Consider the following 16033-nt stretch of genomic DNA (forward strand, 5'->3'; position numbering starts at 1 on the left):
TGTTTTTGATTATAGCTAATTGTTATATTTATGTACCGCACAAGCCACTTATAGATCCTCGTCTTTTTAATTGGTTGAACATGCGTCACGTGTCATACATAATTTTGCTCATAGGAGTTATATAGTGATAAATATAGTGCGCTTACGTTTATAGTACGCTTCCCTATACAAACCATGAATAAGCTAACAGTCTGAATTTCACTTTGAAGTTGTTATCATATTCTGTTTATTACACTGACTCATATTATTATGCACCCACTGTTTGTACAGTGGCCGTTAAAACACAATAGCATAATGTTCACTCATATTGGCTATGAAAACTGCACTTCCTTGTCGATAACAACACAACTTCAGATTGTTGTTATTAGTAGGTAGGGGCCTATACAAATGTAGGGTTAGGCCAGTTGAACTCTCTTTTATTAGAGAGAAATAAATCAACACTGAATGGAACAGGCAGCATTGAAAGGCTGTGAGGTTATCAAGCTGTGAAGCTAACTCGTGAACAATTTAACAACATGTTGCCATTTTTTTGTGCTATAGTATTTTATTACGGAACATCCTGCATGAAGTACTGACAAGCAACTATTCTTCATCCAATACTATGTTTTGCCAAACCAAACAGGAACGTCGCTCATAACATTATTAGTCTGGTTTATTTATTTACTGCATTCGCGGCCAATCAGGCCGACGAGTACGTTTTCAGTTATTACTTTTTCAAGATATAGGTAAAAATGTATGTATATAATTATATATTAAGAATAGGTAGACATTAACCACACAATACAACAACAAAAAAATGCACAATTTTTCGTTTATAAGGGGCAAGGAAAGAAACAACCACATTATAAAAGAGTTTTGACAATAATAAATCAAAAATGGGTAATTGCCTAACGTTTCGCCCCTTTAGCACGGTGTTTCTCGAAGGATAAATGTCAACACAAACAAACTAGATTATCCTGCCACACCGGCAGCCAAGGTTTAGTTGTTCACCAGATCTTTGGTGTTTGATAGTAATTATACGCTTAGTATTGATGTTCTTATCACAGTTGGGGCACCGAGAGCCCAAACCTCCCAACCCGACGTGAATAAAGGAGGTGCCGTCTACCGTTGCCCTGTATGGGCCGGAGACTGTCGACAGATTGATTTTGACACCACAGGTTCGCTATACACTTTGTTATTATTATTCTTATACTTTATTCGGCATTCAAATCAAACATATACATAGGAAATAAAACAAGATTACACTGATTAAACGTCTTGGGCCAAGACTTATTTGTAGCTAGACTCATTACAACATTCACGATTTTGTTTTATCTTCCTATAAGGTCATCCTATGAACGATGCCGGGCTACAAGATGGTAGCAAGTCACATCAGTTTTTTGGAGCGACGTTACAAAGCTCTGGTCCTGATGGTGTCGTGGTGGTACGAGTATTTTGTCACAACTTTCAAGCTATTTAGTTTGTTAAAAGAAATGTCTTTAAAACAGTTTAAAAGGAAATTATAATTCTTTCAAAAGAGGCGAGGAATTGAGCGTAGTATAGATCCCTGCTGGTGGAACTGACCCATTTTGGGTCAAGCTAACCGTGAAAGAGGTTAGAATTTGGATTTTATTTCGGATTTTGCGTCAGTTTGAGCCATTACTGGGAAATTTGAATCAGATTCCGGTCCTCTTGACCCTGAAAATGGCCCAGGCCGAAATGGGACTCGGATACAAGTCAGATCCTACCCGGAAGTATTAGGAATGAACAACAGCATTAAATGTGTTAATAATAGATTATATAAATATTATGTTTAGGCATGTGCTCCACGGAGAGTATGGTCGTTAACCAACTTTGCGTCTCCAGACTCTCGACGGTATCCCGCTGGTGCATGTTTCACTGCGACCAACAACTTCGGGGACATCGAAGAGTTTACGCCGTGCATAGGTACGGGTTGTGTGGGTTCGGAGGAATTATATGTGAGGCAAAATGTATCATATTACATCATTTATTGGAACAAGTGAATCTAGAAGATAAATTAAAAAAATCACGATCTTAGCTTTCCGACATCTGATAAAAAGTCAGTTTGATTGTGAAATAATTGTGTGATCTGGAAATGAAATGACCTTGGGAGTTGGGTCTTACGATGACACAAACTGCACCTTGGTTGCAAACGATGAAAGTGGAAGAAAAAAGAAGAAAAATCTGTAATTGTTTGTATAGAAACAGACATAACATGTTTGTCAGAGACGAGCGCCCTATATCGCCTTTTCGTTTACTTTCATCATCTTAAGTTTTGTTTTAATCTTGTAGCCCCTTATAAGGAGTAGCTGTTAGCATTGTTTAGGGTACACTTGCATACACAAGTACATTTTCTACACATTCCATAAAATTGTTCTCACCTGTTGTTAATAATAGATCCACGTCAGCCGGGGGTTCATAAAACAAGTGCATGTGAAGCTGGATTCAGTGCAGCTTTCACAGAGGTAAGTTTCCTTCGCCTCTATAATCAACAATTAAAAAGAATAACTTTGGTCTTATTCAGCGCATTTCACACTGTTATCATCTCAATGCGCTTTAAGTTTAGAGGGACCTGGTCATTGGGCCATACCATTCCTTTAATCTTTCTCAGCCCCATGGGGATACAGCCCTAAAATACAGTGGCGCTCCAGGTTTTTTTTTTCATACGCAAAAATATCAACTCTACCCTCGCAGGTACTCAATTATATCCTAGGGGGAGAGAAGCAATTATAGTAAATCATCTTGCTAAAAGGACATAAGTGTCATGACCGGGATTCGAACACACACTTCGATGACTTAACTATCTGAACTTGAATTCGATGCTCTAAAACATCTCTGCATCGATTTATACTGTCGCAAGAGTATTGAATTGAATTGAAGAACTGTATAGGAAACCAATTTTTTTAGGATGACGACTTCTTAAAACTTAAATATTTGTCTTCTGACATTTCAGGATCTACAATTGATTCTTGGTGGGCCCGGAAGCTTCTACTTCCAAGGTAAAACAATATTATTATTTTTATTATTTTTTCGAATCGGGCCGCCTTCGTTATACATTTTGACCCCTGCAGTTTTACTACCACAAAAAGTACAACGTTACTTTAATTGTTTTTAAACAAAGACTGTGACAACTGCCAAATGTGTCCAGTGTCTCTAAGGTTATACCTAACATCTTGTTCTTTTGTCATCAGGCCAAGTGATATCTGTCGCCCTCAACTCATCAGATGTGCAATTCACCCCAGAACGTGATATAACCTTTGATAATTTCTATCGCGGTTACTCTGTCGTCACTGGTAGATTCGGCCCGACTGGGGTGTATGCCGCGAGTGCACCCCGCGGCGAAGGACTGCTTGGAGTGGTAAGAAAACTGTTCAAATAAATGTTGTATGGTTTCGTAAGAATTAAATTTGTTAGTTGGTCATTCAATTGTTTTTTTTATTATGGTTTTACCCTAAGGGCCTTGTCACACCAGGCAACTTATACAGCCAACTTATACAGGCAACAACTGCAGTGCATGCTACAGGACCATTTTGACCAGGAAACGTGTCAACATTACGCACAATCTGTGTTTAAATTATACTACGGGGGTCAGCCTGACCCGGATTGAATCAAGCCTCCTGTGGGACCCTTAATCCGAGTCAATTTATTTGACCAGGGAGTTTTAAGATATTAACACCTTGCCGTGTCTTATTTCCTGATGCAGGTGTCAGTATGGAACGAGGACTTGACTGCTACTGATATTGAAATTGTTGGGTCGCAGGTTGCTGCCTACTTCGGTCATGCTTTAGTAGCCACAGATGTCAACAATGACGGGTTTGTATTCATGTTTTTTTATAAGTCTTTTTTTTTTTGTCACAACAGGGCGCCAAAAGTTATACAGGCAACCGGAGCGATTGCATTTCTCATGATGAAAATGCACTTATTGTATTAAGAGTAGAAAGACTAAATGGTTGCTTGTGGTGAAACAAAACCCACATCCAACACCCCAACAAACAAACAATACAACAGATAAAGCCCTTCCAACACTGCAGTTATTCTTTCACGTTCTATGAACAGGTAGGCATACATACCGAATCCATACGAAACAATTATCAGATGAATCAACATTCCATTATGACGACATACAAAACATTTTTCTAAGCCAATATTGGACTTTTATTGTTACAATATTGATTAACTCTTGTTGGAATCAAGCGTACAATGTAATTTGCAACAGGTGTTTCTACGCACAATGGGGTGCCTTCCTTTCTAAGTGAAGTTACCTATAAGGCTCCAAGAAATATCGCATTTCCTTTAAAATAATTTCATGTTTATTGAACAAACAAAAATTGATATGTTGAATTTGATTGACTTTATTTGTTATTGATAGATTGGACGATTTGATTATCGGAGCGCCTATGTATGTGGATCCAGATAGTCTAATTGAAAGATGGGAGGTCGGCCAAGTGCACGTCTACCTCCAAAATGCACTGGTAAGTATATATAAAGTTAATTAAAGCCAAGTTACTTACTAATTTGTTTTATTTTAGTCACAAATTGATTGTAATATTCGCATTACATTTCATGTTGCCATGTAATTTGAATGATTAGTTCTCAAACTTCAAACACAAGTATAACTCCACAAATCATTGGAAGAAAATACTGAATGACTTTAAAGGCAGTGGACATTATTGGTAACTGTCAACACTAGCCTTCACAGTTGATGTATCTCAACATATGCATAAAATAACAAACCTGTGAAAAATTGAGCTCAATCGGTTATCGAACTTGCGAGATAATAATGAAAGAAAAAACACCCTTGTCACACGAAGTTGTGTGCGTTTAGATGGTTGATTTCGAGACCTCAAGTTCTAAATCTGAGGTGTCGAAATCAAATTCGTTGAAAATTACTTCTTTCTCGAAAACTATGGCACTTCAGAGGGTGTCGTTTCTCACAATGTGTTATACCATCAACCTCTCCCCATTACTTGTTACCTATTAAGGTTTTATTCTAACAACTATTTTGAGTAATTACCAATAGTGTCCACTGCCTTTAAGGACCTTGAGCGTCACTGGGTGACGGATGTTAGTACATTATTATCTTCTGTGCAGTTTCAAAAACGTTCTCTTTTATTTTCCTCAGGGTGAATTCACGGAAACTGACACATTGACTGGTACCCACCCAGGAGGTCAATTTGGATTCAGTATTGCTGCACTAGGAGACATCAACTACGACGATTTCAATGGTAACTCAAACATATGTTTCCCTGACTTTATATTCCAGTTTTTGTACATTTAGATGCATGTGAAAATATACAATATAATTTGTTTCTCTCTTCCATTCCCACTTTATATTCTCCAAAACAATTATAATTGTTGATTTCTTGTCTTTAGATATTGCCGTTGGAGCTCCGTATGCCGATGACGGAATCGTCTACATTTATCAGGGGCGGCGAAAGGGAATCAAGCAGGCTGTCTCCCAGGTAGAACAATATGCGATAAAATCATTTAAACATTTCCTGTAAACACTTATTCTTAATAATTAATACTAAAAAAAACAAAAAAAACAAAAAAAAACAATAGTAATTGGATGTAGATGTTAGTTTTGCTGTTGTGTAAGTATTAGTAGCCTACTTTCCCCTGTTTTGTAAAAATATGATCCACCGGCAAATCACTCGCGTGGGATTCGAGGCCGACATTTGCAAAGATCGTAGGTTCGAATCTCATCCTAGTTATTTGATTTTTTCACAAACAGTTTATATATTCATTTTAATGGCATAACTGTTTCTTTTATTGGTCAATGTTTTTTTTAAGTTATCACGCGAACAAAACTTTATAATAATAGTTATGTTAAAAAAAAATAACATAAATTCAGACGGGACCCTCTCTCTAATTTTTAAAAGATTTTACAACAATTGTTCACGTTTTTAAACTTCCATCTTCAAATTATGTTTAAAAATTTGTTTTCTTCTTATAACACATACTGATATTAACATTCATGGGATTTGTTGATCTCGTCAATTAGGTTCCGTAATGACCTAGAGGCACAAATTATTTAATTGAATTGCTTCTTAAAGAGCCTTTTTTATATTGCCTAGATCTTACGACCGTCTGATTTCGGCTTGAATATAAAATCATTTGGAACGTCACTAACTGGTGGGATGGACATGGATGGTAACGAATACAAAGGCGAGTATTATGTACAATTCAAAATGAATCACAGTTTTATCAAAAAATAAATTGATTTAATTGAATGCATTTAAGATATCAAAACGAAATACGGAGATCCGCCTATAATTCTCGCTCGATTTTACAAAGCGCTAAAACTCACCTAAAAGATGACTTTATAATTTATAACCTTACTTATCTGTATTATGCCATCATTATTTTAAAACCTCGTAATTTAAAAGATGTTTAAATGCTTTATAAGTAGAAAGATACTGATTTGTTGTCTTTTACAGATATGATGGTTGGAGCGTCTGTATCGTCTACCGCTGTGCTTGTCAGGTAAATTAAGAAACCCTTCTGGATCTTTGCATTATTTATTTATTATTTTTTTTTTCGTATTTGATATGCGCCATTCTTGTACTAATCAAAATTCTTCTCTCTTTTCTTATTTTTCAAGTTGTCGATATAACTCGAAGTCGAAGAATATAAAAGCAACATTGGTACACATGATCGCATAATATTTGAATCTTCCTTTTTTATATATATTTCATTCAGGGCACGACCGATTGTAAAAGTTCAGAAAACATTGAGCTTTGAACCAGAACAGATTAATCTTGATGTCAAAGATTACAGATTACCAACAGGGAGAATAGCAACGAGGTAAGTTTAGTGCAATTTTAAGAAAATAGACTTAGCTGTTACAAACTGTTTTCAAACCAAAAGGACCTATCGTATTATAAGTCTGACGTTTCGACCCTAGCAGAGTCTCCTCGAAGGCTATAGGTGACAACACAAAGAAACATGAAGTAACGACCTTAGCAGAGTTCTTCTCGAGGCCTGAGTTCCTGTATGTTAAAATGTTTAACTGAATGTTTACTTTGATGTTAATTCTAGCTTCAATGTGACTGCATGTTTCTCAACAAGAGGGATAGGAATACCAGACGATATCGGTAAGCTGAGAAAATCGTTTAACGTTATCTTAATAGCAATATTATATTTTACTCAAGTGTTGATGGTTTGAATCGTTGGTGAATGGTTCGATTCACATTCATGCAACATGTACTTGATGAGCAAAGCACCAAGCAACACTTGGTTTTCTTCACTCAGATGTGTTTATGAATTGGAACCTGCAAAGGGCTGAGACAGTCTTGAGTTGGAGTTACCCCGTGGCGATAATTATACACACCTTTAAATTGTATACTCACCAGAAACTGCCTACTTAGACTTGTGGCAAGTCGTTAATGTCGTGGTAGCTGAAGACTGTTCTCGCAAGATCACTGCTCTCGCGCGAGACTGCTGGCTCCCCACCTAGCAAGGTTCAGCAGTCTCATGAGAACATCTTCATCCCTTTCATCAAGACAAACATTTAACGACCTGTCTACAAGTCTATCTAAAATATAAGCTTGTTGAAAAGGGATAATATAACGTTAAAAAAAAAAAAAAAAAAAAAATCTTCTTCATTTATCTTCGCTATAAGAACCAATTATTATTGTTTCGCTGTAAAACGCTATGATCATGTTCTTTAGAAAAGCGCTATACAAGCACATATTTTTATTATGCAAGTGACCAAATCTTTGAATAGTGTTTATCGATAAAGGTAAAACCTCACTGCCTTTCTCCAGATGTCCAGTACAGTCTAGAATTAGACGTCAGTTTAACGACCACCGATCGAGCAGCATTCGTTCAGGAAAACAATTTGGAGTCATCCAAGCTTACTCGAACAATTCAACTCATTAAAGATGACAGCTTCAAGTGTCAGAAACATCTAGCCTATGTCAAGGTAAAAGTTACATTTCAATCTACGGCCATGGAAGTTTGTTTATCTGTTTTCGTTATTTGATGATAAACTTAGTTTTGTAAGCCCAGTTTTTTTTCACTCTGCAACTGGGCGCCTTAGTAATGATTTTGTACTATCTTTAGATTGTTATTCAAGAGAAGAACTTCCCTATAAGTGTTCGTCTAACCTATGAACTTGCTTCTTCGATGACTAACCCCATGGATCCTGTTAACTCGGAAGTGCAACCAATTCTAAATGAACTTCCAGTGCCTGTTTATGTGGAACCCGTGAGTTGGATTTAATTTCTCTGATGATAAATATTTAAACATAATATGACAATATGAGCCTGTGACACTAATTATAGCAGACGGTCATGTAGAACTCTGCACTGTATTTCTGTTAAGTCTACTTTTTGTGTGGCTCCTTTTTGTTCTATTATGCCACATGTTGTCTCGTAAAATAATAACACTTACAAATATATTAAGTTTTATCTGTACATTTATTGTTAAATCGTTATTTTAACTGTTGCTTATAAACTTGGTATTGTTTTACCAAAAATTTAAATTAGAACTAGGACAATGAAAAGTTTGTTTTTTTAAGCTCACTTGTGCCAAGTATACCAAGTAAACTTGTCCATAAACCCTGGTGTTGCCATTGTGTTAAAGGTCGAATGTGTTGAACAATGTACACCTTTGCACATCTATCATTTAAAACATAAAGAGATAAAGACGAGCAGCCAGAATCCTACTGCCAATATACAATTGTCTTAATCATACTTTTGTTTATACACACAGCTGTTGATACAAAATACATGTAAGAATTACTTGTGTGTTCCAGACCTCCTGCTGACCGCTAAAACGTTAGTATTTTTTTTTTAAACAATTGCTACTCAATTTGTTCAAAAAGTATTTATGAATTTATTGAATTCCTTTGATTGTTGACTGTTCTTACATATGTGGTAACTTTAACCTTTAACCTTTAACCTTTAAAGTAACTATAAAAGGTTAAGGTACTGTTTGTACAACACAAAACACAAAGATCCGCAGATTAAACTTACACGGTTTAAAGGCAGTGGACATTATTGGTAATTACTCAAAATAATTATTAGCATAAAATCTTTCTTGGTGACGAGTAATAGGGACAGGTTGATGGTATAAAACATTGTAAGAAACTGTTCCCTCTGAAGTGCCATAGTTTTCGAGAAAGAAGTAATTTTCAACGAATTTGATTTCGAGACCTCAGATATAGAACTTGTGGTCTCGAAACCAACCATCTAAACGTACACAACTTCGTATGACAAGGGTGTTTTTTCTTTCATTATTATCTCGCAAGTTCGATAACCGATTGAGCTAAAAATTTCACAGGTTTGTTATTTTATGCGTATGCTGAGATACACCAACTGTGAAGGCTAGTCTTTGACAATTTCCAATAGTGTCCACTGCCTTTAAGTTGATATAAAGATTCCCTCAAAAATTTACTTGCTGAGGTGCTGTAGTTTTTGAGAAATGAGTAAAACAATTTCACGAAAATAATCTCAACAGACGAACATTATTTAGCATGAAAACATGTCTCCTGAAAACTATGCTCTTTGTTTTTCACCCTTTGTCTCATAAACGTTACAACTTATAATGAAGCTGATTGTCTACAGCTATATTTTTTAAAGACATTTTCATTCACAGTATGATAGGGGTTCATGTCATGGCTGAATTTACAGAGGTATCATTTACCCTTTAAGTGTTGAAATTGTATTAAAAAAATTCTTCCAATAGCACTACTGATCTAGTGGCATTGGGTGATGACTGGGAGCTAAGCATCGACGTTGATGTCACGAACTATGGTGAAGACGCTTACGAAAGCTCCTTTACAGCTGTCCTACCAGAGGGTGCAGCATTCGCCAGACTCCAAAGGATCTCCAAGGTAAACCCTGTTGTCTTCAATAATGAGCTCAAATTTTCGGTAATAAAGCCAGCGTTTTGCCTTGATTTTTGTCAAAGGATTTCAGAAAACATCCCTGGTTGACCTTCCCTGTTATAATTTGTAATGGGGGGAATATTTTCTGTAATAAAGCCATCGTTTTGCTTTTAATTTTCTTTTAAATGCGACATAAGACCCTCAATTTAAAGGCACTGGACACTGTTGGTAAATAAAAATTTACTCGGTAACGAGCATTGGAGACCTCTTGATGGATATTAAAAATAAAAATAGAAATGGCTCCTCTGAAGTAACGTAGAATAGAAATGGCTCATCTGAAGTAACGTAGTTTTAAAAGGAAGTAATTTTGTACACAAAAAAGTATACATGAAGGCCTGAAACATTTTGTTCGGCATCTAATAAAAGCACACACAAGTGCGTTTTTTTTTCTTCATTATTTTCTTGCAACTTCGATGACCAATTGAGCTCAAATTTTCAAAGGTTTGTTATTGTATGCATATGTTGAGATACACCAAGCGATAATATTGGTATTTGACAATGCTTTTATTTAATTTAGGATTTATCCGTAGAGTGTCTGGCGGATGAAAACACCGGAGAAGTGGAATGCGACATTGGAAACCCGCTTCCTGAGGAGCATACAGTAAGAACAAAACTTTAAATTCGTATTTTTTTTAATCATTGCGTAAAGAAAAACAAAACATTCAGTTTAAGGTTTTATCCTTTGCTTCATTGGTGGAATTTTAAAAATATGTTGCAGAGGTTGTGTTTTTTTTATTTTCATTTCTTGTTTTTGTTTTTGCCAGGTGAGTTTTAGACTGATTATAAGAAATGATGGATTGTCAGGAGATGCTTCTATGTTTACAATCGGGATGTCTGTGAATAGGTAAGCCAAGTCAACAAAAGCCACCAGAAGTTTAAACGATTTTTTTTTATTCCTGTGGCCAAATTCACAAAGAGCTTTATATTGATCGTAACTGCACATCAATCGTATTTGCTAAGTAAAGTGTGATGTCACAATACAAATCACCATGGTTATACTGAAAATTTGTCTGACGATGGATTGTATCGGTTTGTGAAATCGACCCATCATTATAAGTTTGAGCCTTTTTATTGCGAAATAAGACATAATTGTTGCTGGTAGCAACAGATGTCACATGTTATAAGGAATCTTCATTTGTTTTGATTTGTCTGCGAATGATACTCTTGTTTTAACCTTTAGTTATAACTATGAACCGAGGAACATCAGTGGAGACAACTATGCTAATGTTACCGTCGGAGTATATGCAGCAGCTGAGCTATCACTTTTTGGGTATGTATTGTGTCTTCAAACCATCAACAAACAAAGAAACAAAAAATCCAAAAACAAATAAACAAACAGAAGATAAGTATATATTTGGTTGGCGAAAATTACATCGGGCTTTTGAATGTACGTGTTGTACATTCCTTTATTTAAGACAGACACAAAATAATTCAAATGTATCGACTGTTTCAGAAAAGCCAGGAACATTATTAATTTAATATTATTATTTGAGAATTCTCTTGCACTTCACTGTAGTTAGTCATGAATTAATTGACAATTGAGATAACATTATCCTGTTTCTGTGATGCAGGATATCTGTACCACAGCAAGTTCTTTTCTTCTTTCCAAATAAGAGCCAAATTGATTCATTAGATAAGCCTGAAACAGAGCAGGAGGTGGGGCCAGAAGTGCAACACTTGTACATGGTAAGTAATTATGTCTTAAGGAAATTGCCTTTTTGACGTCCTTTCGGGAGATCTCGACAAAACTGTCAATCTATACTATTTCTGTAAAGTTAGTTATGGTGAAATTTCTGAAAACAGTTTGTTTAACTGGTTTTACTCGGAGGTTGAAAAATTGAAAGTATGGGATGGCAAATTTTAATCTGTATGGACCCATTATAACTTAAAAACCGCTCACAACAAGCACTTAAATTATTCCAGCTTCGAAATCTTGGACCAAGCGAGATTGGAGAAACAGAAGTTAAAATCTTCTGGCCACTTGTAGATGCCGACGGGGATTACTTACTGTATCTGGTCAGTGCCAATCTCGGAACTGGAGAGGCATGCACGGTAGAGGGCGGTGTGAATCCTGATGGCTTGGAGGTGAGTGGTCCCATGTTTTTAGCCACAGTGATAAAGACATGAACTGGTTTACATTCACATGCACGTCGGGTTTGACTGCGAATCTTCAGGACCATGTAAGAGGTCAAAGGCGGTGATGGACGTAGGCTAAAGGCAGAGATCTCTGGCATAATTCCCTGGCCTCGAAGTGTGACGTTAAGGCTAGTTTATCCTATACCTTATCTAGATATCAAATTACTTTGAGCGCATTTGTGAAGTAACATTTTTGTTTGTTTGAAGATTTGATGAGTTTTAAAGGCAGTGGACACTATTGGTAATTACTCAAAATAATTATTAGTATAAAACCTTTCTTGGTGACGAGTAATGGGGAGAGGTTAATGGTATAAAACATTGTGAGAAACAGCTCCCTCTGAAGTGCCATAGTTTTCGAGAAAGAAGTATTTTACCACGCATTTGATTTCAAGACCTCAAGTTTAGAACTTGAGGTCTCGAAATCAACCATCTAAACGCACAGGACTTCGTGTGACAAAGGGTGTTTTTTCTTTCATTATTATCTCGCAAATTCGATGACCGATTGAGCTCAAATTTTCACAGGTTTGTTATTTTATACATATGTTGAGATACACCAACTGTGAAGGCTAGTCTTTGACAATTACCAATAGTGTCCACTGCCTTTAATGAAAATAATTTACCCCCTTCATGACATTAAAATCTCTAAAAGCGCCCTCACTGAGGCCGAACATCATTGGATGATAGCTGTTTAGTGTTTTGTGCCAATACGTGTACATGACCTCGGCGTCCCCTTAGCACGTCGGGTTTTCCCAAGGGGTGTATTATTCCCAAAGCCCTCGTGGTTTAAAACAGAGAGTGGCACAGATTGCCTTTGTTCCTGCTGGTTAAGTGGTGTCAAAGATTCAAGTTACACACAAACCTCTTTTAAACGGGCTTTGAGCTTTGTCCCAATGTAATATTTGGTAATGTTTTGAATGTTTTCAGCTGGAATCAGTTAACATCAACGGTACCAGTTCACGTAAGCGACGTCAGGCTGCCGACGATGGAACATCAGAAGCAATACCCCAAAGTCAAACTGCTAAGACAATCGGATGTAATACAAAGTCGTCATTTTGTGTTGCAATCACGTGCACGGTCGTAGCACCCAGTGGTGCTGGTGCAGATAAAGACAGTGCGTTTGTTCGAATCAAATCAAGGATGTATGAGAAAACATTCTTTGAGGTAATAAAGTAAAGCACGTTACTCAAAATTGATTGGTAAGTCTTGACAAAAACACCAAGACAAACAAACAAACTAAACATTCAAATGAAAAACAAACCAATCTGGGTTGACCTGACCCTGGATGTGTAAGTTCAGACTGAGGCTGGTTATTAAGGTCTGTCTACAAAACACTGTAATGTGATCCGGACTTCAGTATATAATGCCGAGACTCGTGAACCCCAATTCTAAACCTCAATGTACCGAGGCTCACGTAACTCCGGAAGAAGTCGGAAGTTGCCACAAGCACAGCTTTGAGTACAAGTATGGCTTTCCCAACTCCAATAAATCATAACAGTTTATTTTTCAAATTCTAATGAAAGGTTGTGCTATGGTAAAAATGTGAAATGAATTCATTAGCAATTTCTAGCATAAATACCAGAGATCATTTTGATAAATATAATTATAACCAACTTAATTGCAATGCTCTCTTTTCTTCTTTTCCCCCTTTTCCTGTGTTATTGTGACTGTTGTCATCGTTGTTGTCGTCGTCGTCGTCGTCCTTGTTGATGTTGTTTGATGTTGTTGTTGTTTGATGTTGTTGTTGATGGTTTTGATTCTGTTTGTTACTTTAGAACACCTACAGCGAAGTTTTGATTACGTCGATGGCTACTGCTACTGTGCTTGAGATGCCATACAAGCAGTCACTTCTTCCCGATGTGTTCCCCGTCGCTTATTCCGAGGTAGGTCCAAAACAACTTTCTATAGACGTTATTTCACCAAAGACTGCTCATTTTTCCAAGTAAAGTGTGTATACCTGAGTCTGCTTCCACCTAGAGTATCCAAAACTCCCCCAGCATTGCAACTTTTTCAGTGATTTAACGTGTGTTCTTTATTCTTATTTGTGTACAGGTTTCAACTCAAGTAATTGGGCAGAGTAATTCCGTTATCCCAGGGCCCACTGTGACTAATATTCCTCTGTGGGCGTATATTGTTGCTGTGATTGGTGGTGGTCTACTTCTAGCTATTATCTTCTTCATAATGTGGAAGGTTAAACAAAACTGTCTTTCTATTTTTAAGACTTTTTTTTTTTTTTTTTTTTTTTTTTTTTTTAAGAGTTTAAGTCGTTTTCTAACAATATTTTGCATACTATCAACAACTCTATGTTGCTTGTTTATCAAATAATTTTGTTATGCTGATAATTGTTTTTAATTCTAACCAATAGTGTCCAGTGCATTCAATACAATCCTTGCGCCTTGTTTTGTTTTTACAGGTTGGATTTTTCAAGAGGAAAAAGATCGTTCCCGGTGATCCTCAGGCAGCAGCCCAGGAGAATTGGCAGAATGATGTTCTAGTCCCTGAAAAGAAATGATCAGCGGTTTCTAAACCATTTAAACTAAGCAGAGCACACACTAATTGTCGTCTTTGTATGACGATATTTTTTTGTGTACACTTAAAAGAAAAACTTGGAAAAGAAATATAACAATATGTACAACTTTTCTGGATTTTATTGTAAATATTACTCGCTTTCTTTAATTTGGCACTTTGTGCTATACAAATGAATATGATTCGAAAGATGTTTAAAAAGTAGAACCTTAATTCACATAAATAGGCCTATCCCTCAGAACTGTGTACATTGTTCTGTTTACTTTATAAGCTAAAACTGTCTACCATTACGTGGATTCCAATTAAAATTGTGTATTAATTTATTTCAAAATGGCGGATCTTCATCTTTCCAACCTTTTTATGTTTCATAGTAAGCAGCCCCAAAAAGTCGTCGCCCAAAGCGCCAATTCCGAAGACAACGCGTCTCCTTAATGAATATTATAGTTCGACAGACCTAGGATTAGGCACCGCGTCCGTAAAATACGACATAAAAAAACTTTGTAGATTCATACAAATACATTGTCATTATTGTGATGATGAAAAACAAATGGTGAAAGGCATTGAGAAGTCCAGCATCCAGACCTCTCAGCAGCATGGTGTTTCGATGCTCACGATTTTACAAATTCAATAACTTGTTTTCCTTTCGCATTATATAAAAAGCGACTAATGTAGAACAATTTCGTACTCTAAGCTTTTAAGATAGTAGTAAATATAATAGTTATAATTATTGCCAAACTTGGTTTGATGTGTAGCCTAGTGCTCCATTCGTCCAAGAAATATTAGCCCCATTTCATGTTCAACAGCCTATGTTTTTTTTTCACATCACAAATGTAAATGGAAGAAGAAATCAGTCAATACAAACGATAATAGCTCTTTAAAAAAACATATCAGTAGTTCAAAGCTTAATGGCATTGTATGGAAGTGGGTCGTTGATCATTACAATAGGTCAGGATAAAAATACTGCAGTGACGTGGAAAGTAAAGTGAGCAAATAACTATGCTAATACTTTGTGCTGGCTAGTACAAGTGGTTACACAACAAGTAAGAATAGGCAAAGCAAAATGCAAGAGCGGTGATTAAGGAACGGAACGTCCAAGCCAAACCAAAAACCTTGTTCAATGCAATTGAGTTAAAACACTTCCACAAGAAGAGTCATTTGCAATGTAATCCACCACATACATACTGACATAAACGTTTGATAACGATCGGCCATCTGGGTCACGAGAAAATAGTGAAAACCGTTTACGCATTACATTGCAGCGATTTAAACAAAATTTGAATAAAATGCTCACTGAAAAATAAACACCAAACTGGAAATTTATTTTATTTATTTCTCATCAAATATGACATTTCAGACAGAAATAATATTTCAAGGGATGTTTTTTCTACTATCATTGTCATTAGAACGTGTACGTTTTATGACAAGCTGTGATCTTAAACAAGTTTTTGTCTTGCCAATTATGTAATGTTTCTGTAAACA

At 36.3% G+C, this 16033-nt stretch overlaps 1 protein-coding gene across 1 annotated transcript; it reads left to right on the forward strand.

The window, feature by feature from the left end:
* Window positions 1–875: 875 nt before the first annotated feature.
* LOC139949184 (integrin alpha-8-like) lies at window positions 876–15846 on the forward strand. Its single transcript, XM_071947581.1, has 28 exons — window positions 876–879; window positions 1047–1157; window positions 1326–1423; window positions 1797–1926; window positions 2398–2465; window positions 2954–2999; window positions 3192–3358; window positions 3704–3813; window positions 4370–4472; window positions 5123–5225; window positions 5374–5462; window positions 6078–6168; window positions 6441–6486; window positions 6703–6807; window positions 7042–7097; window positions 7770–7927; window positions 8068–8211; window positions 8719–8783; window positions 9694–9841; window positions 10413–10496; window positions 10660–10739; window positions 11076–11165; window positions 11467–11581; window positions 11819–11980; window positions 12956–13192; window positions 13804–13911; window positions 14081–14218; window positions 14442–15846. Exons 1-28 carry the CDS (start codon window positions 876–878, stop codon window positions 14538–14540), a joined length of 2955 nt encoding a protein of 984 aa, XP_071803682.1. The 3' UTR covers window positions 14541–15846.
* Window positions 15847–16033: the final 187 nt, after the last annotated feature.

The sequence above is a fragment of the Asterias amurensis genome, chromosome 16, assembly GCF_032118995.1.
Source record: "Asterias amurensis chromosome 16, ASM3211899v1".
NCBI lineage: Eukaryota > Metazoa > Echinodermata > Asteroidea > Forcipulatida > Asteriidae > Asterias > Asterias amurensis.